The sequence below is a fragment of the Aptenodytes patagonicus genome, chromosome 21 (assembly GCF_965638725.1).
Source record: "Aptenodytes patagonicus chromosome 21, bAptPat1.pri.cur, whole genome shotgun sequence".
Lineage (NCBI taxonomy): Eukaryota > Metazoa > Chordata > Aves > Sphenisciformes > Spheniscidae > Aptenodytes > Aptenodytes patagonicus.
This window is the reverse complement of record NC_134969.1, coordinates 5474490-5497884: the sequence shown is the minus strand read 5'-3', so window position 1 is coordinate 5497884 and position 23395 is coordinate 5474490. Positions and strand designations below refer to the sequence as shown.

The window sequence follows — 23395 nt, the reverse complement described above, 5'->3', positions numbered from 1 at the left end:
TTCCCAAAGCTATCCCTTTTTAAGGCAAAATAAGTTTCAATAGCCCTAAGGAAAAGGCTGTGAGGGGCTCTGTGAGACAAACACACACGCGCGTCGCCCCTCGCTGGGGGCTGCGTCCCTCTCCCGTCCCCCGTGACAGTCCTGCTGAAGCAACAGCCGGGAGAAACTCTGCTTTCGGCAAACGACACCCATTGCTGGGGAAGGGGATGAGCCGGGATGATCCCCCGGATCCAAACACACCACACGCGCCAAATTTCCTGCATTTTGGGAGCACGCGGCACCTTCGCCTCCGCCGAGGGATGGACAAGGACTGCGACATCCCCTTACCGCGAAAATACGGTTTATTCACCACACCAGGGTACAAACCAGGCAGCACCAGTGGCGGGGCTCCACCGACCAGCCTCACCCACGGAACCCCTACCACCACCGCAGTGACCGACATCTGTCAATCAGACGGTGGCAGAGCCGTGGGAATGACGGGGTCTGGGGTTCAGAGATGTACAAAATAAAACCACGGGCATGAAATCAAGGAGCGTTTTTATTTTTTAGTTCAGCGGAGGCTGCAAATGGGGAGCGTGCCCAGGCGCGTGCCACGGCCTCGCTGCATCCGTCGTCCGGAGACACCCTGCCCCGGCTGCCAGGACGTTTCTCATCACAAATTCTCCTGCTGCAGATAAAAAAAAAAAATACCATTTTCCATCCCTGGCAGGGATTTGGTCTGGGTGTTTGCTTTGCGCGGGGGGCGAGACACGAAGGGAAGTCCCAGGAGCTTTCACTTCCGAAAATCCAAATTTTTCAAGGGAAACGCCAAACGAATGAGCATTTTGGTGCTCAGGTCAAAGTCTGACCCGCCTGCGATGGCCGGGCCGGAGCCAAGGGGTGCGAGTGGGAAAGCTCCTCTCCGAGCCCGTGGCAAGACGGGGCTCACTCTCCCATCCTTTCCTTTTCCTGAGACAGCTACGGACGGTGTCAGCATCTTCCCACCCTTTGCTCCCCCCCTGCTGCAGCTCCCCAGCTGCACGAAGGGAAAGCCCAGCATGGCTGGCTCGTGGTTTTATAACAAAAATACTGAAATTGGGCTTGCAAAGGCAGTATCGTCCATCCTTGTTCTCCTTTACGTGACCTGTTCTTGCGCTCTCCTGTCCTCGTACAACTCACAGCACAGAAAACTACGGGGGAGCTCGGACCTCGGAAGTGCCCATCCCCATGAGATGTTGCTCCTTCAAGCATCCAACAAGCCAAACCAGCTAGAGTGGGGGAAAAAAACCCCAAATAAATCAGGTTTCTGATGCTGCTGCAAGTGCTGGGATATCGTGGGAGCATTCCAGGTGTGACAGCAGGGAGGAAAAGGGGAGAGTTCATCTCCCGAAATCCTCATCGGCAGCTTGAGCACCGGCACGAAAATCCTGTTATCCCCCGTGCGGGTGGGCGGCTGCTCGGGGACCCCAGGTGGGAGCAGGCAGCAAGGGAGAAGGGCTTCAAAGCGAGGAGGCTGTGACAGCTTAGATTAAAAGCACATAATGCTTTTTGGATTAAGAAAAGGGATTGTTTCAATTTATCATCATACAAAAATAAACCCCACAGGCAAACAGAGGGGGAAGATGCACGGGCAGTGGGAAACTGCTACACGCCGGCTGCTCTCCACTGGGCTGTGGCTCTTTATACCAGGCGAGGATCCGGCCTCCCAGTGACTCCAGTAGATTGGGATTCCCAGAATAGACGGTTCAGGTTCATTTGAGGCTGGAGGACGCCCATGTCCTGATGTGAAATGTTGCCTTTTTTTAGTACCTTTGCAATTTAGCCCAATGGGTCTGGTGGCTTCATGCTTGTCACATCATCTTTTCATTATCTGCATCCCTCCCTCCGCTCCCCGTCCCCTCCCTCACCTCCTCCTCCTCCACTTCAATTCCTAATGCAAATCACATCCCCTCCTCGAAACCATTTCATTTTGCAACTTAGGGATTTTATAATCTAAACAGGGTAAACATTTCCGGCTGACTTGCTTTTAAAACATCACTAGGCACCTGGATTCCTCCACCACGGGGACGGACACGCGCCTGCTCCATCCCCTGTCCTGTTATCGAGGGCCTGAAATAGGGCACGGGCTTTTCACCCTGACCCGCTGCCACCTCCAGCCTCCCCGTCATGAAACGTGGCTCCATCGCTGCCCCCAGCAGCTTCTCCACCAATTAACTTCACTCAAAACGCAGTTCCCTTTTATATTTCCAACAGGAATTTGTCTGACTCCACCTTAGAGCTGCTCCCGGCACCGCAAACCCTCCGAAGAACTGCAATTACATCCCGTGAATTAATGCGAACCTGCCTTATTACTCCTGGGAAGGATTTCTGACAAGCCCAACACCGACGCCAAGGACGTGTCAGCACGGCAAGATGAAGGCAAGCCCGAGGATCCTTTCAACAGCTGCCTCGCCTCCCTGTCCGCCCCAGCCCGCGGCACGGTGCCGGCACGCTCACCGAGACATGCTCTGCATGAGGATTGCCCATAATCCTAATCAGGATTTGGGATGGGAAAGGAGGTTTTCTGGGAGGTGAGCATCCCCCAGCAGCTCTCCTCCCTGCCGGAGGGATGCGTGGGGACCAGCAGCCGGGGTGGACGCCGGTGGTGTCTGGTGCTTACCAAGGTCTCTACCATATTTGGCTTGTAGTTGCGGAGGGTCTTTGCAGCATAGAAAACATCTGCCATGTTGTGACACTTGATCATCTCCAGGATCATGGTGGAGGCACAGAAGGTGCCGCTCCGGCCACCTCCGTTCCTGGTGGGAGAAACACACATGGTGGTGGTGAAAAGATGGCATTAGAGCATCTCCCTGCTCCCTCTAATTCCCCCTTTCTCTATCCATCCCAGGGGATGTCCCAGACCACGGGCTTATACCCCAGAGTCCGCCCAGACTGGGGGACCTGAACCAGACCCACGTGGTAGCAGGAGCTGTGACCCTGCCCTCTGGTCCTCACAAGAGCCACAACAGAGCATGAAAACACCTTTTTGGACCATCGGGGCTGGATCTTGGACATCTGGGCTGAGTTTCCAGCCCTGCCACGGCCCGATTCCTGGTGTGACCTTGGGGAAGCCACTGTGTCCTCCTACCACCCTCTTCCCATCTGCAGGGTGACCCTGGCTGATGACCTGTTGGGTAGTGCTGGCTGGAGGAACCATCCCACGTTTCACCCAGCACACAGCTCACTGGGTACCTCCCCCCATCCTGGGCTGAAACCATCCCACACCACCACATCTGATCCCTGGCAGCAAAGGGGACCGGGGAAGGGAAGAGAGAACGTGATGCCAGTGTTTTATAAAGCATGTTCTCAAATTATCCTTTGGCTAATGAAAACGGACGAGGCTGTAATTAATTTTTGATTAAAGGCTCGCCTGCTGTCTCTACCAATCTGCGAACGTGCTAGGTCCCAACCGAGGAGAGCACGCACGGGTGTTTGTGTGAGCCAAACCCAGCTGGGAGGAGGGGGATGGAGAGCACGTCTACCTCGATGAGAAGCAGGCAGTGAGAGATACACAGCTCCTGCTGCATCCCTTTGGAGCCTGTTACAGGCACGGGACGTGGTGACAGGGCTGGGACCTCTGCCGAGCCCCGCTGCAAGGCAGGGGACCGGTGTGAACGGCAGGGTTGCTGCTAGCAGGTGTCACTCCCGCTGAGCATCTATCTCATGGAGGAGGTTTGACATGGTGACCACAAAGTGCCTCACCCAAAACTCATGTTGTGGGAGAGAGAGCACCATCTGGGGACAAAGTCACCCTGGTGAGGGCTTTTTGGAGGATTTCCAGGCAGAACTGTGGACACGTGAGCTGGTGGCATCTCCCCCCATGCCAGAGCCCGCTCCTCTCCAGCTGACACTCACAGGCAGTGCACCACAGTCCTGCCATCGCCGCTTTCCTTCTGCCACCTCTCCACTTGGGCCAGGAGGTGCAGGAAGGACTTCTTGGAGTCTGGGGTGTCTCGGTACGCTGACCACCGCAGGTACTGGAAATGCCGGACCATCAGGTGCCCCTCCTGCAACTAGAAAAGCAAACCTCATCAGCTTGAACCCATGGGCTGCCCTCATTTGCCTCCGCTGGAGGTCTGATAGAGGGCAAGAGGGGTTTGCCACGCATCAACAGTAGTGGAAGAGAGGAAAACCCTTTCCTGGTGCTTTAAGATGGATGGTTCAGCCCTCTCCTCCGCAGCTCACGCTGGTCCCACCACCCCATCCCACCCGGGGGAAGCTCCACTGACATGGTTTACTCACAGCGTCTCGGACGGTCTGTGTATCTCACAAAACCTATTACCAGACCCCTGAGCCTACCCAAGGCTTCTCCATCGTGTCCTTGTCTTGCATGCAGAAGATCCCAGGGGAAGTGTTTTGTTGTGTTCGCTGTAAACCAGGAGGCTGATGAGAAGCTGCCACCCACGGAAACGGGGAGCGGTGGAAGTACGCCTTAATACCCTGGTAATCTGGTTAGTTTTGAAACCTAATCTGGTTAGCAGGCTCCAGGAGGAAGATTACATCCACAAAGCTAAACGAGGCCAGGCTTTAGCCAGGCAGATGTGGGGCTCTTGCTCAGAAGTACTCGGGGCATCAGGAGTACCTGATGGGATGAAACCACGGGTCACCCACTCCAGCCGCATCTCAAGGCTCAGCGGCACACGTGTGGGGAGCACGCGTCAGAGGAGAAAGGGGGGGATCAGAGGCAGATGGGGGATCCCCAGCTCTGGAGGGCTCCATCCACTTGATTTTAGATGCCTGATGTGCATCTGAGCACAGCTGGCGAGCACCAGACCTCTCCAACCAGTGGGACCAGGTACTCCTGCGGCTCTGCAGGGACCCCCCAGCCTGGGGGGTGAGTGTTGGAGGCATTTGGTGCCCACTCCAACCAGCACACCCCAAACGCACGGAGGCTTTTCTGAACCTTTTTGGGAGCTCCGATGTGGGTCTGCAAAGTGGCTGGGATGGGCTGACCTCCCCAGGCTTGAGCTTTTGCTTCAGCTGGAAGCCAGGAAGGCAGAGGGGGAAGATGAAACAAATAAGTGGCAGTTAAAACAGGAGAAAACTCCTCTGACAGCCTGGGAAGGAAAGCTTTTGGATCCATTTTGAAGCTCAGGTGAAAGCTCTGTCTGGCTCTGGAGGACTTGTGACACCTCCCAATGCCCGGCTCCCCTCCAGCCAGCAAGGCTTGGCAAGAAGCAGCTCCTTGCGTTTACCAGCATTCCTCCAGCGATCTGCTCCCTGGGGAAATCTCTTCTTAGATCCACAGATTTCAATCGCGCTGCATTTTAATTTAGCATGGGGTATATTCTACCACCTGAGAGCAAAGCACATTTAGTGAAGGATTTTGTGCTGATACCCAGGAAATGCCAGATGTTCCCACAGGGAGGGCGAAGCAAAACCCTCTTTGTGTTAAGAGTCCAGATAATCAGGATTTATTTCCTCCAACCCAACTCCCATGCCGAAGCACCCTTCCCAGCCAGGCTGTCAGCCAAGCCGCATGCTCACTTCCAAGCTCCCTAATTCCCATCTGCCCAATGAACTCCACTGGAGCATTGGCCTCAGCCTCTTGGCAACCCTCGGGAGATTTGAAGACCTCAGGGATGCACCTCTCCATGGCCAGCTTTTGTAGTTATATCATCTCTTTTTTTCCACATACAGTTCTGCACCCATGGAGGCTGTTCACTGCAGTCCCTGTCCCTTCCCAATTTCACTGCGTTTCTCTTCATTTAAAGGCAAGCGGAACCAGCCAAGCGTCAATGCAACAAGGACAACAGGTGAAAACCTGTGCGGGTCTTCAGAAAAGGGCTCTGCTGGTCCCAGGGGAGCCGCCATGCCCATGCAGGGAGTCTCCATCCTGTGATATATGCATGGCAGGGCAGAGATAGACCTCCAGGCAGGATGAGAAAGGTCTTCCTACAGAGTTATCTAAAATCTTGCAAGGAGCTGAAGAAGACACCAGCATCTACAGCACCATTCAGTTAGTTTATATGGAGAATTACCTGGCCAGGCAATACAAGCTCTAGGACTACATGGCCTCACTAGATACATCATCCTTCTGCTCTCCGAAGGAGGTCTTCACCCATATAAAGCAATGCCCCAGCCCTTTCCCAAAGCAGCACCTAAAAAAAGCGATCCATCCCCTGCACACGAGCTCATCCAACCCAAACCTCTGCACCTGGAGATGCTTGGGGGGCACCTGGACACACACACAGACACGTGCGAAGCCCCCCCAGCCACCCTTCGCTGGCATGGAGCCAGAGGAGAGACCCTCACCCGTGTGATGTTTTGGACTCGGAAGAGACGGGACACGATGTCCTCATCCACCGCTCCGGAAACGTACTCCACCTCCATCGGGCCGTACTGCTGGAGCCCCGGCTCAGGCCAGTATTGCAAACAGGGCTGTGGAGAGAAGAGGCACAGCTCGCTGTGACCGGGGGACATGCACTGGGACACGGTGAAAGGGCATCATGCATCACAGACAACGTCGAGCAGAATGGAGTGGTTGGTGTTGGACACCGAGAGGGGCTGCTGGCACAGGGGGTGGCCCCAAGATGGGACGCTGGACCCACGATGCCGTTACTCATGCAGGACCCACGGCACATTGCTGGGTGGCCTCAGCTTGTTGAGGGATCAAAGCTGAAGGGTCAGGTCCACTCCCTTGGCACCCACGTAGCTCTCTCCCCACTGCACAAACGCAACAGCTGATGCTGCCGGCGATGCGCTTTGCCAGTCCAGAAGAAGGCAGGATGGTCCCTGCTTCAGCCCCAGCAAGCACAGGCCTGATCCTGCACCATGATGGAGCAGGGCTTGGCTGCTCCAAGTCTGCTTTCAATCCCCACCGGCTTCAGAAGCAGCTCTGCCATCAGTAGCAACAGCAACGTGGGATGACAGTCCACCTCACCCCATGGCCAAGACATCCCTCCAAGTCAAAGCGATCCCAGCTTGCAGCTCAGGTAAGGGCTGGGGAGCGACTCCTGCTCCCCACCACGCGTCCAGCACGGCATTGATGGATGGCTCGGTCCAAGGGTCACGGATGTGAATGTTTTCACACTACAACAGCTGGGAAACCAGCATCGACACAAAATATATGATGTTTGTCACCGCACTTTAACAGGGCATTTAGCATTTCAGGCCATCTAACGACTTGGGCCTAACTGCATGGCAAATGTGTTTGAGAAATAATTGGTTATTAATAGGGGCTATAAATCTCCAAGATCTCTAAGCCTTCTAGACTCAGAGCTATAATTTAGATATTAAAACTTCCTTCGGCAAGACTTAGTTCAAGTGAGGGATATACCCTCTAAGTCACCTTTCAGAGCTGCCTGCTGTAAAGGTTGATTTATTACCTGTTGGTCCTAAACTGGTAAACATTTAAGATCCAGCTAAGTATTGTAACACAGACATCCCTGAAGAAGAGACGTCCAGAGAGAGAGGCAGGGCTGAATAATGAAGAAAAATGGCAGTCCCCGTTGGACGGTGCCAGGGGACAGCAGCCACTGCAGGGGACGGGGACCTGGGGGAGGATGGCACAGGAGCGGGCAGCTCCTGCGAGGCTGTAGGGCATTTCTGGACCATGGAATGAAAGAACAGGTTGAGAGCGAGCGATACAATCGGGTTTGCTGCCTCCTTCCCTGCCATGGGCCACTGCAGCTGGGTTCAGCCGACAGCTGATGTTTGTGCTGCTGACGGGAGGTGCTGGATGGTCACAGTGAAGGGACAGTAAGATGGTGCAACCGCTGCAGCGCCGGGTTCAAAGGGGCACTTGGTCCCCGGCAGGTATCTCAGCGCACGTGAGGGTAAATGCGACTCAAGGTGAAAAATGCACATGGGAGCATCAGTCGCCCTCGCCTAACTAGACCTGCCCGCTGCTCGGGCAACACAGCTGCTCTCCTCCGCAGCCATGGTTGCAGGCAAAGCCCTTACATCCTCCCAGCTTCAACACCTCCCTGCACACAGAGGGAAGCCAGGCAGGTCCGTCCCATCGGGAGCAAGGCCCGCAAGGCTCAGGGCAGCCGCCGCTGCCAGCCAGGGCTCGATGCAGCAATGTGCCCGGCCCCGTCCTCGCGCTGGGACCGGAGAGCCTGCCCGCCCAGGCCAGAGCCACCCTTGGGTGCTGGGTCTGCACCGACACCCTCTGCTCTGGACTCGCAGAGGCACAGAGGCAACAGCCACTATGAGAACTCGCTTCTCACATTTTCAGCTGAAAACACCCTTCATGGCCCTGCTCAGAACATCTCCTGAGCAGTCCACAAACAGCTGCTCACTGTCTCATGGGCCACAGAGAACAGCTAAAGCCTTTATCCTCATTCCTGTTTTCGTATGGTCACGTTTGCATGATGGACTTCAGTAAAGCAAACACTCAGTACGTCACTTGTATGAGCTACCGGGAAGAAAAGTGCTGATTCCTACAGGAGCTACATCAAACCTTTCCTTTACTGAAAAAACCACACAGTTCTGCGAGAGGGTGTAATTTAAAAGGCTGATAGAACATGACTGAGTTTCCTGGGTTTGGTTCTAAAGGTTCACTCTTAAAGAAAATTAAAGTGCTCTCCAGCCACTCCTCTCCCAGTTTATCCTTGTGCCCGGTGTTACTCCCTCCCAGGTGCAGAATCCGGCATTTGCTCTCGTTCCATTTCATGCCATTGACGATTGCCCAATGTGCCAATCTGTCTAGATCCCTCTGCAAGGCCTCCTGGCCCTCAAGAGAGTCAATAGCACCTCCCAGTTGGGTATCGTCAGCAAAGTTGCTAATGGTGCATTACACTCCTGCATCCAGACCGCCGATACAAACGCTGAACAGAACCAGCCCTAGGACTGAGCCCTGAGGAACACCGCTGGTGACCGGTCCCCAGACAGGGGTTGCCCCATTCACCACAACCCTTGGAGCCCTGCCGCCAGCCAGTTCTTCACTCGCCGCACCCTGTACTTGCTCATCTCACAGCTGGACAACTTGTCCTGAAGGATGCTGGTGAGGGACAGCATCAAAAGCCTTATGAAAATCCAGAAAAACTACACCCACCGCCTCTCCTTCATCCGTGAGGCGGGTGACCTTATCAAAGAAGGATATAAGAGCAGTTAAACAGGGCTTTCCCTTGGTGAACCCCTCTTGACTGTGCCTGATGATTGCACTGGTCTTTAAATGCCTTTCAGCAGCACCCGCTATGATCTGCTCCATCATTTTTCCGGGTACTGAGCTCAGACTAACAGCTCTGTAGTTTCCTGGGTCTTCCCTCACGCCCTCTTGTAGACGGGAACAACACTGGCTAGCTTCCAGTCAGCAGGGAACTCCCCAGACCCCCGAGACCTTTGGTAGACGATCGAGAGCGGTCCTGCCATAACGCCCGCCAGCTCATCAAGTGCTCCGGGACGAAGCTCGTCAGGCCCCACGGACTTAGGAACAGTCAGCTGACGCAACTGGGCCCTTACAATTTCGCTGCCCACAGATGGAAAGTCGCTCTTCCCGCAGTCGTGCTCCCCCGACTCAGAGGAGCGGGTTGATAGCCGGACAAAAGGTTGAGAGAACATCATGGAGCCTCCTGCTTTGGGTTCTAAAGGTTCTGTAGCAAAGAAAAGCAGAGGAACCCAAGCCAAGAAAGGGGCGGGGGTGCAGAGCACCAGTTTGTTTCAATTGCAAGATGTGTTCAGGCGGCGTTTCACTTGTACTTCGTTCTACAAAGCAGCCACGGAGAGCCTGCTGAACGCTGAGAGCATCACCTGGGTACGTGGACAGCCACGACGGAGGCAGCGCTACCGAAATCACTCAGCAGGGGCTATTCCATAGAGGAGGGTACGGGTATTTCTGCACCTTGGGCGGAAGGTGCCCAAGGGAAAAACTTCAGGTCTGGGGCACTTTGAGGCCCAACGCTGCAGCCTTCCCCATCCCTCCCTGGGGACCAACTCCCCGGGGCAGCGGGACGCAGCACTGTCCTAGCAGGACAGACCAAATGCAAACACAGCTGGATTCACTTCTTGGCTCAAAACAGCTCTCCCCGTGAAAAGAAAACAGGGCTTTCTAGCAATTTCTTCTGTCTTCCACTTCCCGTTGCCAGGAGACGGGCGCCGCACTGTCAGGTCACCATGATGCAACACAGGCGTCACGGTGACACTGGAGAACTTCCCAGGCAGCTGGCGCCAGAGCCCTTCATCCTGCTGACCGGCAGGACCAAGCCCGGCTGCTCAGGGAAAGGGCCATGGCTGGAAGTTTCAGCCAAGCTGTGAAGAAAGTAGTTAAAATGGAGCCGCCTTCACCAGAGACATCCTGGGCTTCCGACCCAGAGGAGCCAGGTTGGTGGGCGGCTTCAACATCTCCTGACCATCCAGGAGGTGATAGGGGAACATCTTGGCATGCTGCCGCCGGACCTCTCCCAGGAGAAAACGCCTTTCAAGGTTTGCCTGACGAATCTTGGGCCCCCATCATACGCTTTCATTTCTGGGAGGAGATCTCTGCCAACACCAAGCCGTCTTCAGCCCGCCTGTTCCTCCAGAAGCTCTGGAAGATCGTCGGCAGCCATCGCTTCCAGTCAATCTGGTGGGGCGACGATGGAAACTGCGTCGTGATCGCAGAAAAACTCTTCAGAAAGGAAGTGCTGGGGAGGAGGGGACCCCTGAAGATCTTTGAAACCGAGTCCATGAGAGGCTTCATTCTCCAGCTTAACCTCCACGGCTTCTGCAGAATGGAAGGGGATGCTCTCGTATCTGCCTCCATCGAGGAGCTGCAAGCAGTAGCGGCAGCAGGTTCTGCTCTGGGCAAGGTACGTCGTCGGTTCCTCCGCACACGAAAGAACCCTCGGGACATTCCGGGGGGAGAGGTTCACGTGCAGGTAAAATAAGCCCTTGCAAGGTAGGAGATGGGGATGGGAGCAAACGGCCTGATTTTGTCCCGCGGGTCCTTTTCAGGAATTCTCGACGCAGGATTTCGGAGGAGCAGAAAAGCTGATAAAATAGAATTTGGTTATTTCTGCTTACTTTGAATCTGTGAAACGGAAACACAGTCCCATCGTATCATGCTTTTTTTGTGCTTGCTCTGTATCCGGCCGCACCAAAAGTTTAAATCTTCTTGCGGCATCTGCTGAATGCTGACAAGATACACGTCAGCATCAGCATGATTCCTGGCATGCCCATTCCACGCTGAGGTGCCTGAAAACTGGTAGCATTTGGGTTTCTCCCTCGGTTTTTAGGCTTTTGAAAATCCTACACTTCTCTGCTCCCACATGCCAAAAACACAAGGGTGGTTATTACTCAGCAAAACCCTAGCCCAACATTTTAGCCAGCCCAAACTTGAGGTTTAGAATGCCCCGGAGAGTCCTTTTTAATACCCGTGGTCGTCTTTGCTGAGGCAAACGCTCAGTTATCGCACCTCTGTCTTTCTCCTTCTTGAAATGATGGCAACTAACTCCTCTCCTTGGCGTTTTGTAGCTGCTCTTCTACTACAGCCCCTTTTTTCGGAGAGATTACCCCAACCTCCTCAGGATGTGCACGCAAAGTGCTGGTGAAAGAAAGAGCGCCCCGGCTGCATCCCCGCTGGGCCCCACGATGAAGAAAGACCACCTGAGAAGAAGACGACCTGATGCTCAGCCGGCGGTAGGAGCTGCGGCGGCGGAGAACGACACCCAGACAGCTGCAACCCCCAGCTCCACACCGACCGAGCCACGGGCTGACACAACCGCCCGGACGGGCAGTGCCGCTCCACCCCCACCAAAACGGCACTGCAGCCACAGCCCCGCCGGCATCCAGGAGGCGGCTCCTGCTCCATCCACGGCGTCACCACACCCTGTCACACCTCCTGCCCCCAACAGTCCCTTCACACCAGCCGTGGGACTCCCCACACTTCCATCTGGGCAGACAAATCTAGCTGCTATGCAGGTCCCCGGGGCTGGCCTGCCTCCGTTCTGCGCGCCGTGGTTTGCGACGGCCATACGGGCAGCACCTTCTGCCGCTCCCGTGCCAGGGCCACCGCACGGCCAAGCTCCCACCCACCGCCACTGCCCAACCTGCACCTGCGGCCCAAATGCCGCAGCTGCCGGCAACGGGGTTGGACCCCAACGGGGGCTGGACTAGAAACAGCAGAGATCTTAGGTAGCCAGTAAGCGTCATAGGGGTAGAACTACCTTATTATAGGAGTTAGTAACGATACGTTGTTTGTTGTTCTCGATAATAAATCTTTTCAAGTTGCCTTGCCCTGTCTCTACAGTCTCACGGTCACTGTCTCCACACCCGGGCCGGGGGTTGCCTGCAGGGACATGAAGGGTTTGGCTCCAGCCCAGGAAAGCCAAAGGCCCCAGGCACCGGCGCTGCACTCGGCAAAGCCCAGCACCAGGCCAGCCTGGGGCTAATCCGGGAGCTGCACCAGCACCCAGGGCCACTCAAACCAAAGCAATCCCTCAGAGCTCTTGGGGAGTCCGTGCCCCTTCCTCCCCCAGCTCAGACCAGGGGCCAGGGGCAGCGGGGCTGCAGGGAGCGGGCTTGGGCTTCTCCTGCCCATCCTACATCACACCTGGGGACAGAACTACAGCATTGCAGCTGGCAAAGCCATAAAGCTGTCCTACAGGAGTCACACGCTGGGCTTACTGGAGGAAGAACCTCTCCCAGCACCCTTTACTGAGGCTTCCTTTAGAGAAGAGGCTTTCACCGAAGCATTTAAACGAGATGCTACATCACGGTCCCCTTCCTTTCCACAGAACAGGGAATTTCGTTTTTTGGTGAGAGCAGGCCTGTAACACCGGCTGCGGCGGACGCTCCACACTTCACAGCCATTTGAGCAAAAGCTGACAGTGCTCATGAGAAATTACATCACCAGCTCATAGGTTCACAGTCAACACGCAGCGCTACAGAACACAGTCCGATCGCGAAAAGTTTCCCCAAATTAGGTCCCAAGGTACGAGAGCTGAGTATGTGGTTCCACCTCCCATGTTAAGCATCCGTACGCCAGATGAAGAGGACAACAGCCAATTCAACTGGCACCGGGAAGCAGCAGACAGATGTATTTCATCCCACGCCTTGTCCCCATGACTTTAAAATAGGTATTGCTGAGTCGGTGGCTTGGGTTATGGGAATCGGAGAACTTCAATAGCATCTGAGAGCTTTCCAGGTCTGCACAAAGTCACTGAGAAGCAGATCAACGCGGGAACGCTCCATGAATGTTAAAAACGCTAATCCAGAGAGGGGGGCGTCACTTGTACCGAACGAGGTGTTGAAGACTTCTGGGCTTGCAACACGCTCTCCAGCAGAGGACACCCAGACCGTTCCTCACTTAGGTCTCCCAGGCCACTGGTCTCCAAAGTGGGGTGTGCAAGACAATCCATCGGGACGTGGGAAGGAAATATTCAAACTTCTATTTATTTCCATTTTATTCATATATTCTCATGCAGAGATGGTATATTCTCAACAGTAAATGGCTTCTTTACAATATGTTGGAAGGAGACAGGGAGCAACCATGAAAACCTCTCGCACCACACGGAGATTTGATGCTTATCTTGCGGCGAAGGGCTTAAAAGAGCTGTTGAACTTAAAGGAGTTTTATTTTACAAAAAAGATAAGCATTGCAAACTTGCTGATGACCAGTTGCTGTCAGTAGTATGCTGCCGAGCAGATATCGTCCAAAAAATAAACACACTTAAGGCGCCCCGCCAAGGTGACGTGCCCTTTGAACGACGAGTGAGAAAGTAACTGCTTTTTGAAAGAAACTCGTGCTATGGAGAGAGCATTTGCCAAAACCCCAAAACGCAACACCTTCCTGTTAGTCTGCAGGCGCAACTGGCTGACGCCGGGGAGGATGGACATTTACCAGCCAGGAAAACCCTTTGCCTAAGCAGTGGATGGATGGAAAACCAAGTATCGGGGTTTCATAAGCGCAGCCGACGACGCACTTCTTCCACTTGCATCTACACATCTGCGTGAGGAATTTTTTTCAGCAGTGACGGTCATTAAAACCACGTATCAAAATAAACTGGACTTAGAACCAGCCCTTCGGATGGCCGTGTCACAAAGCGCTAAACCAAGATTTTCAAAGCTAATGAAGCGCAGGCAATCACAGAGCCCTCGCTATAAAACATTGTTGTTATTAACGGTATTTTTTTAGCAAGAGCAAAAAGGGGGGTTGTACCATTAATAGCGTAACATTAAAAAAATGTTTCCAAATATTGTTCATCTTTATTGCCTACTTTTTTAATTTCTACTGCCTGTGTATGTCTTATAGGGTACCTAATATCATAGAATCACAGAATGGTTTGGGTTGGAAGGGACCTCTAAAGCTCATCTAGTCCAACCCCCCTGCCGTGGGCAGGGACATCTTCAACTAGATCAGGTTGCTCAGAGCCCCGTCCAGCCTGACCTGGAATGTTTCCAGGGATGGGGCATCCACCACCTCTCTGGGCAACCTGGGCCAGTGTTTCACCACCCTCAGCGTCAAAAATTTCTCCCTTACATCTAGTCTAAATCTACCCCCCTTTAGTTTAAAGCCATTCCCCCCTGTCCTGTCACAACAGGCCCTGCTAAAAAGTTTGCCGCCATCTTTTTTATCAGCCCCCTGTAAGTACTGACAGGCTGCAAGAAGGTCTCCCCAAAGCCTTCTCTTCTCCAGGCTGAACAGCCCCAACTCCCTCAGCCTTTCTTCACAGCAGAGCTGTTCCATACCCCTGAGCATTTTCGTGACCCTCCTCTGGACCCGCTCCAACAGGTCCGTGTCTTTCTTATGCTGAGGGCTCCAGAGCTGGACGCAGTGCTGCAGGTGGGGTCTCACCAGAGTAGAGCAGAGGGGCAGGATCCCCTCCCTCGACCTGCTGGCCACGCTGCTTTGGATGCAGCCCAGGACACGATTGGCCTTCTGGGCTGCGAGCGCACATTGCTGGCTCATGTCCAGCTTTTCATCCACCAGTACCCCCAAGTCCTTCTCGGCAGGGCTGCTCTCAACCCCTTCGTCCCCCAGCCTGTATTGATACCGGGGGTTGCCCCGACCCAGGTGCAGGACCTTGCACTTGGCCTTGCTGAACCTCATGAGGTTCACACAGGCCCACTTCTTGAGCTTGTCCAGGTCCCTCTGGATGGCATCCCATCCCTCAGGCGTGTCGACCACACCACTCAGCTTGGTGTCATCTGCAAACTTGTTGAGGGTGCAGTCGATCCCTGTCTATGTCATTGATGAAGATATTCAACAGTACCGGTCCCAATACGGACCCCTCCAGGACGCCACTCGTCACCAATCTCCGTCTGGACATTGAGCCATTGACCACTACCCTCCAGATGTGACCATCTAACCAATTCCTCACCCACCGGGCAGTCCACCCATCAAATCCATACCTCTCCAGTTTAGAGAGAAGGATGTTGTGGGGGACCGTGTCAAAGGCCTTACAGATAGACGATATCTGTAGCCCTTCCCGTGTCCACTGATGCAGTCACTCCCTCATAGAAGGCCACTAGGTTGGTCAGGCAGGACTTGCCCTTGGTGAAGCCATGCTGGCTGTCTCGAATCACCTGCCTGTCCTCCATGTGCCTTAGCGTAGCTTCCAGGAGGATCTGTTCCATGATCTTCCCAGGCACAGAGAGAGGTGACACTGACTGGCCTGTAGTTCCCCGGGTCTTCCTGTTTCCCCTTTTTAAAAATGGGGGTTATGTTTCCCCTTTTCCAGTCAGTGGGAACTTCACTGGACTGCCACGACTTCTCAAATACAATGGATAGTGGCTTAGCAACTTCATCCACCAGTTCCTTCAGGACCCACGGATGGATCTCATCGGGTCCCATAGACTTGTGCACCTTCAGGTGCCTTAGACAGTCTCGAACCTGATGTTCTCCCACAGTGGGCGGCTCTTCATTCTCCCAGTCCCCACCTTTGCCTTCTGCAGCTTGGGCGGTGAGGCTTGAGCACTTGCCGGTGAAGACTGAGGCAAAAAAGTCATTGAGTACCTCTGCCTTCTCCGTGTCCCGGGTATCAAGGTCTCCCATTTCATTCCGGAGAGGGCCCACATTTTCCCTCGTCTTCCTTTTATCCCCGACGTACCTATAGAATCTTTTCTTGTTGCCCTTGATGTCCCTGGCCAGATTTAATTCTAGCAGGGCTTTAGCTTTCCTAACCTGATCCCTGGCTGCTCGGACAATTTCTCTGTACTCCTCCCAGGCTACCTGTCCTTGCTTCCACCCTCTGTAGGCTTCCTTTTTGTGTTTGAGTTTGTCCAGGAGCTCCTTGTTCATCCATGCAGGCCTCCTGGTGTTTTTGCCTGACTTCCTCTTTGTTGGGATGCATCGCTCCTGAGCTTGGAGGAGGTGATCCTTGAATATTACCCAGCTTTCTTGGGCCCCTCTTCCCTCCAGGGCTTTGTCCCATGGCACTCTACCAAGCAGATCCCTGAAGAGGCCAAAGTCTGCTCTCCTCAAGTCCAGGGCAGTGAGCTTGCTGTGCGCCCTCCTCGGTGCCCTCAGGATCTTGAACTCCACCATTTCGTGGTCACTGCAGCCCAGGCTGCCCTTGAGCTTCACATTCCCCACCAGCCCCTCCTTGCTGGTGAGAACAAGGTCCAGCATAGCACCTCTCCTCGTTGGCTCCTCTACCACTTGGAGAAGGAAGTTATCATCGATGCATTCCAGGAACCTCCCGGATTGCTTATGCCCTGCCATGTTGTCCCTCCAACAGATGTCGGGGTGGTTGAAGTCCCCCATGAGGACCAGGGCTTGTGAGCATGAGGCTGCTCCTATCTGTCTGTAGAGGGCCTCATCCACTCGGTCTTCCTGGTCAGGTGGCCTGTAGCAGACCCCCACCGTAACGTCACCTCTCCCTGCCTTCCCTTTAATCCTGACCCACAAGCTCTCGGTCGGCTCCTCATCCATCCCCAGGCAGAGCTCCATGGACTCCAGCTGGTCATTGACATAGAGGGCGATGCCCCCTCCTCGCCTCCCCTGCCTGTCCTTCGTAAAGAGCCTGTATCCCTCCATCCCAACACTCCAATCACAGGAGCCATCCCACCACATCTCCGTGATGCCAATAAGGTCGTAGCCCTGCAGGCGTGCGCACGTCTCTAACTCCTCGTTTATTCCCCATGCTACGTGCGTTTGCAGAGAGGCATTGAAGTTGGGCCCCCGATGAAGCTGTCTTACTGCCTGGAGTCCCTTTGTGCTGCAATATATTAGTACAGGAGAACATATGTATGATTTATAAATAGATTTATGATATTATGATTTATGATGTATGATATTATGATTTATAAATAGACACATAATAATAATACATATAAATAAATACATAAATAATAAGTAAACAAATAAATAAAAATTGGGGGCGTGTATGCTCAAAAATTTTTTACTGATAGGAGTGTGCAATCAAAAACCACTTTCAAATAGCAGCAATGGCGAGATGGACCTTTCCTTCCCCCAACCCTCTCCAGCAAGACCCTCAGCCACAGTCCAGCTGTTGCACGGATTGTCACAGAATCACAGAATCATTAGGTTGGAAAAGACCCTTAAGATCATTGAGTCCAACCGTTAACCTAACACTGCCAAGGCCACCAACAAACCATGTCCCCAAGCACCACATCTACACGTCTTTTAAACACCTCCAGGGATGGTGACTCCACCACTTCCCTGGACAGCTTGTTCCAGTGCTTGACAACCCTTTTGGTCAAGAAATTTTTCCAAATATCCAATCTAAATCTCCCCGGCGCAACTTGAGGCTGTTTCCTCTCGTCCTATTGCTTGTTACTTGGGAGAAGAGACCGACCCCCACCTCGCTACAACCTCCTTTCAGGGAGTTGTAGAGAGCGATGAGGTCTCCCCTCAGCCTCCTTTTCTCCAGGCTAAACAACCCCAGTTCCCTCAGCCGCTCCTCATCAGACTTGTTCTCCAGACCCTTCACCAGCTTCATTGCTCTTCTTTGGACATGATCCAGCTCTGTAGAGCTTTTATACCCTCAAGCAGATCAACACTCCCACCCAACTGGTGTCATCTGCAAACGTACTGAGGGTGCACTCGATCCCCTCGTCCGGACCGTTGATAAAGATATTAAACAGAACTGGCCCCAATACTGAGCCCTGGGGAACACCACTTGTGACCAGCTGCCAACTGGATTTAACTCCATTCACCACAACTCTTTGGGCCCGGCCGTCCAGACAGTTTTTTACCCAGCGCAGCGTACGCCCGTCCAAGCCATGAGCAGCCAGTTTCTCCAGGAGAATACTGGGGGAAACGGTGTCAAAGGCTTTACTAAAGTCTAGGTAGACAACATCCACAGCCTTTCCCTCATCTACTAAGCGGGTCACCTTCTCATAGAAGGAGATCAAGTTAGTCAAGCAGGATCTGCCTTTCATAAACCCATGCTGACTGGGACTGAGCACCTGGTTGTCCTGTATGTGCCACGTGATGGCACTCAAGATGATCTGCTCCATAACCTTCCCCAGCACCGAGGTCAGGCTGACAGGCCTGTAGTTCCCCGGATCCTCCTTCTGGCCCTTCTTGTAGATGGGCATCACATTTGCTAACCTCCAGTCAACTGGGACCTCCCCGGTCAGCCAGGACTGCTGATAAAAGATGGAAAGTGGCTTGGTGAGCACTTCTGCCAGCTCCCTCAGTACCCTTGGGTGGATCCCATCGGCCCCATAGACTTGTGTGTGTCTAAGTGGTGTAGCAGGTCACTAACCATTTCCCCTTGGATTATGGGGGCTTCATTCTGCTCCCTGTCCCTGTCTCCCAGCTCAGGGGGCTGGGTACCCAGAAAACAACCAGTCTTACTATTAAAGACTGAGGCAAAGAAGGCGTTAACTACTTCAGCCTTTTCCTTACCCTTTGTCACCATGTTACCCCCCGCATCCAATAAAGGATGGAGATTCTCCTTAGCCCTCCTTTTGTTGTTAATGTATTTGTAGAAACATTTTTTATTGTCTTTTACAGCAGTAGCCAGATTAAGTTCTAGTTGGGCTTTGGCCCTTCTAATTTTCTCCCTGCATAACCTCACGACATCCTTGTAGTCCTCCTGAGATGCCTGCCCCTTCTTCCAAAGGTCATAAACTCTCTTTTTTCTCCTGAGCTCCAGCCAAAGCTCTCTGTTCAGCCAGGCCGGTCTTCTTCCCCGCCGGCTCGTCTTTCAGCACATGGGGACGGCCTGCTCCTGCGCCTTGAAGATTTCCTACTTGAAGAATGTCCAGCCTTCCTGGACTCCTTTGCCCTTCAGGACTGCCTCCCAAGGGATTCTGTCAACCAGGCTCCTAAACAAGCTAAAGTCTGCCCTCAGGAAGCCCGAGGGAGCAGTTCTGCTGAGCCCCTTCCTTACTTCTCTGAAAATCAAAAACTCTTATCATTTCGTGATCGCTATGCCCAAGACGGCCTCCAACCGTCACATCACCCACAAGTCATTCTCCATTCACAAACAACAGGTCCAGAGGGGCACCTTCCCTTGTTGGCTCCCTCACCAGCTGTGAGGAAGTTGTCTTCCACACACTCCAGGAACCTCCTAGACTGTTTCCTCTCCGCTGCATTGTATTTCCAGCAGACATCTGGTAAGTTGAAGTCCCCCATGAGAACAAGGGCTAGCGATTGAGAGACTTCTCCCAGCTGCTTATAGAATATTTCGTCTGCCTCTTCATCCTGGTTGGGTGGTCTGTAACAGACTCCTACCATGATATCTGCCTTGTTGGCCTTTCCCCTAATTCTTACCCATAAACACTCGACCCTTTCATCACCATCATCAAGCTCTAGACGGTCAAAACAGTCCCAGCTGCTGGTGTTGGAAGGGGCCTCTCCAACGACCCCGGTCACACAAACCTGCTCATTTCAGCATGTCCATGGGCAGATTGCTTCGTTAAACACGAACCTGATCTAAGAGCGTCTCCTCTGAGTGAGCATACGAGCTGGGAAGCTCTGCCTCCTCCCCCGGCAAACCTCTCCAGGGCAAGAGATGCCCCCCCCAGGACATCCCTCGATGCTCAGGGTCTGCTTAATGTCATCCCATGCAAAGGTCCTTTGGAGTACACGGCATTAGCTCAGCACGGAGGGACGCGGGGGTGCGCTCCACAGTTCTGTACGTGCCCAGCATATTTATATATATAAATAAATACCGGCATATTTACACACTGCTTGGTACCGGTGCAACATCCATCTGCATCCTTGCGACGAATGGTACAACTGCTGTTTTGGGTCATTTACATTGAGTATCTGATCTCAACTCGTAAAATAAGCCAGCTAATGAAGTCTTCTCCAGACATCCATTAAGAGTCTATAATGCTAATTTTATGTAAAAATCCAATAAGTTTCCTCATTGAATTAACATTACAGACCTGTAGCGGACTTTTACATCTGCTCTGGTGGTGGCAGGAACGCTCCAGGCATCCCCCTGGGGAGCGGTGCACCAGGAAAGCAAAGCGAGGTGAGGCTGAGTATGGCCCTCTGCTCCCCGGCTTCTGTCCCCTCTCCCCCGGGTGACAGGACACCTCCCCTCCAGTTCAGCAGATCTGCACATCCCATCACACCGTAAAACCCACGGGACAGCCGCTTTGCAACAGGCTGATTTACAAAGCAGCGTTCACAAGCCACCAGTACCCTTGGAAGATGAACGTGGGAAATCCCCTGTGCCTCGGTTTCCCCGTTGTAAAAGGAGGATAAAAATCAGTTCTTTATAACAAGGTTATATTTGTCATTAACCTTGTATCTCCCTGGGGCATCCACAAAGATTACGGTACAGTAGAGCAATGCCAATGCAATGCCAACGCAAGGAAGCCAGGCTGGTTTGCTGCTGCCATGTGTCTTTGGCTCCAGCTGGCCGGCCCCGTGCTTACAGGGGATAAATCCTTGGTGCTGCAGCCAGTCCCGTCTCCCCTTGCAGAGGAGAGGGAGCTGAGAGAGCAAGGCAGGGGCTGCAGCACTTCCAAAGTGGTAGGGACAGAGCAGAACAGGGCCACCTGCGGGGCCGGCACAGTCCCCGGGGCGGCAGCACTCACCCAGGCGGAGTTGGACTGGTTGAGCTGGTTGAGCATGACGATGGAGGTGCAGCCGTAGTCATACACCAACCGCCAGAAGTCGGTGGTGGTGTTCTGCAGCGGGTGCAGGGTGACGATGAAGGCAGCGCTCTTGGTGTAGCTCTGCAGAGGGAAGATGAGCACCGTTAAGGACATGGCAGCAGCACTGAAGCCACTGCTGTCACACCCCGAAAAAACAGTGCAACCAGAAGATGAGTGCCACCAAAGCCATCTTCTCTATGGTTGAGCAGAGCTGGCCCTCCTGGCACAGCCTTGGTCCCTCCATGCCCTGGGGCGATGCTATAAAAACAGGTCTAAGTGATCCCTGCCCTTCGTGGGGATGAAAGCACCCGCTTTCTGCTCTCGGCTCTTGCAGGAAAGGGTGTTTCACACAAATAACTAGGGAAAAGATGTCACCTTTGAGCCAAGCAGAAGCCGTGGCTGCCAGATGGCCCCAGCCCTCAGCTCTGCACCCTGATCCTGAGTGAAAGCATCACCCACGGCATCGCCCCCACAGTGCCCCAACACCTCCGGGCACCGAGAGCAGCAAAGAGACAACAGGGTCAATGGTCTTTTCAGGGAGGAAAGAAAACCCACATGAAAGACCTCTAGAGACTGCAAGAAGGAAGGGGGGGGAAAAAACCGACTGTACTTCTCGTTTGTGCTTTGAACGAGATTTGTCCCCTTGGTCATCCCGATGCCAGCTTGCCGGGGGATGGGGAGCCCATGGCCAGGCTCAGCGCTGCACCAATCAGACTTTTAAATTAACACACTTTAGCTCAAGCCTCTTCAGATACAGGAACAGAGCAGAAAATTCACAACCCCGCAAATTAGCACAGCTCTCCGTTAACAGAGAGTCCTCTGGCTGCTGCAAAACCTCCTCATTTAGCTCATGGAAATGCCCTTATCAAACCTTTCCTCCTGCCCTGTCCGTGGGGCGGCAGCGAGACCCCCACTCTCCACCCTCGAGGAGGGCGATGAGAGCAGCAGGGCGAGGGGGATTTCATCAAGTGTTGACCAGGCTTGCCTTGGCACCCGCAGCCCTTTGGCACCGCTGTAAATGTCGGCAGCCAGCGCACAGCAGAGCGCGGCTCTGCCAGCCTGCCACCAGCACCGGCGCCGCCGCAGCGCTCAGCACCGGTAATGGGCAGCACAGGCCAATCTCATCTGACAGACGGACGGACTGAGCAAACCGCTTTGGCACTTAAAGAAAATGAGCTGCTTTTTCCCCTCCCCCCCCCCCAAAAGAGGGAAATGGGTTTTATCCCTTCAGCGAGAATTTCATCTAAAGGGCTTTTTCTGTCTGTGAAGAAATTTCTATTCTCTGACCCTGTAGCAGAGATTAAGGGAGGCTCAGTGGTGTATAAAAATAAAATGGATATGCAAACACCAAGCAGGCTGAAAACAAAGCTCCCATCCCACGGTAGCCAAAGCCCACAGCCCAATGGGTGCCGCTCCCCAGCCACCACCTCCGCTTGACAAACTGCTTTTTGCTGCGAGAGCAGGTAACAGGGAGACGAGATCTGCACAAAGATAAATCACTGATGGCGTGAAAAAAACAGGGCTCAGCCTGGTGCTGGTGCTCAGCTGTGACCGGGAGGGTTCGGGGAAGGTGCCCAGGATGCGGTGGGGATCAGCGCTGCCCGTGCAAAGCACCCCAGCTTGTTTCAAGGAGAGGAAAGTGGTTTCGGTGACAAATGACCCGTCGCCCGGTGTGGGCTTGCAGCCTGCAGCATCCTCTGCTCTGCTTAGTGGTCATCAGCAGGTAGGAAATAGCTTTGCCATCACGGGTGTCCTTTCTGACTGCACCGGGGGGATGCACGGTGGCTTTGGGAGCAGTTCAGAGCCCCCTGAATTGCACCGGGAGGAAGGGCAGGAGGATGCAAGGCAGGGTGCTGGCAGCACACGGCGGGGGCTCAGTGCTACCAACCCCTCCCAGAGCTTCCTCTCCCTCCTGCGCTCCATTTTGCTATGAAATAAACGAAAACCCTTTGTGTGCAGCTTGTGAGAGCAGCCGAAAAGCTCTTTCAAGACAAGGAAGATGCTGCTACACAGAAGAAGGGTTGAAGGACCCCGCTACACCAGTCCTAGCCCCTCCTCCCCCCACACACAGCTGCCACGTGCCTTCGTGCCCTTGTGCAAAACGAGGCCATAAATTCAAACCGAGCAAGGTTTTGCCATGAAAAGCTGCCCAAGACAACCCAAACCGGCCCCTTCCCTCCCTGCAGCACGCTCACATCAGTTAAGGCCGCGTTGATGTAGTTGTTGCTGTCTCCGTCCACGGAGATGAGGAAGGGAAGGCATCGGTCGGGCGGCAGGACGTCCATGCTGCGGTTCCTCTCCCGGTTGCGGGGCAGGAGGGCGATGCTGCACTCCTCCACATCCAGGTGGGGAGTCACCGAGTTCAGGGTCTGCGAGTACACGTGCTCCCCTTAGCTCCCTTCCTGCCTGCACCGGGGCCAAAACC

The 23395-nt window shown here is 53.9% G+C and overlaps 1 protein-coding gene across 5 annotated transcripts in view; it reads right to left on the bottom strand.

The window, feature by feature from the left end:
• Nucleotides 1-23395, bottom strand: part of PTPRU (protein tyrosine phosphatase receptor type U) — an 82796-nt gene that overhangs the window by 3224 nt on the left and 56177 nt on the right. For 4 of the 5 annotated variants that reach the window (XM_076357613.1, XM_076357614.1, XM_076357615.1 and 1 more), the window contains 5 exons: nt 23166-23339; nt 20911-21051; nt 6274-6399; nt 3874-4031; nt 2639-2774 (listed from right to left, as the gene is read on the bottom strand). In XM_076357613.1, the coding sequence (XP_076213728.1) occupies nt 2639-2774; nt 3874-4031; nt 6274-6399; nt 20911-21051; nt 23166-23339 (735 nt within the window). Of the gene's footprint in view, nt 1-525; nt 668-2638; nt 2775-3873; nt 4032-6273; nt 6400-20910; nt 21052-23165; nt 23340-23395 lie in introns of those variants that run through there. The other variant, XM_076357618.1, reaches the window with a different exon arrangement.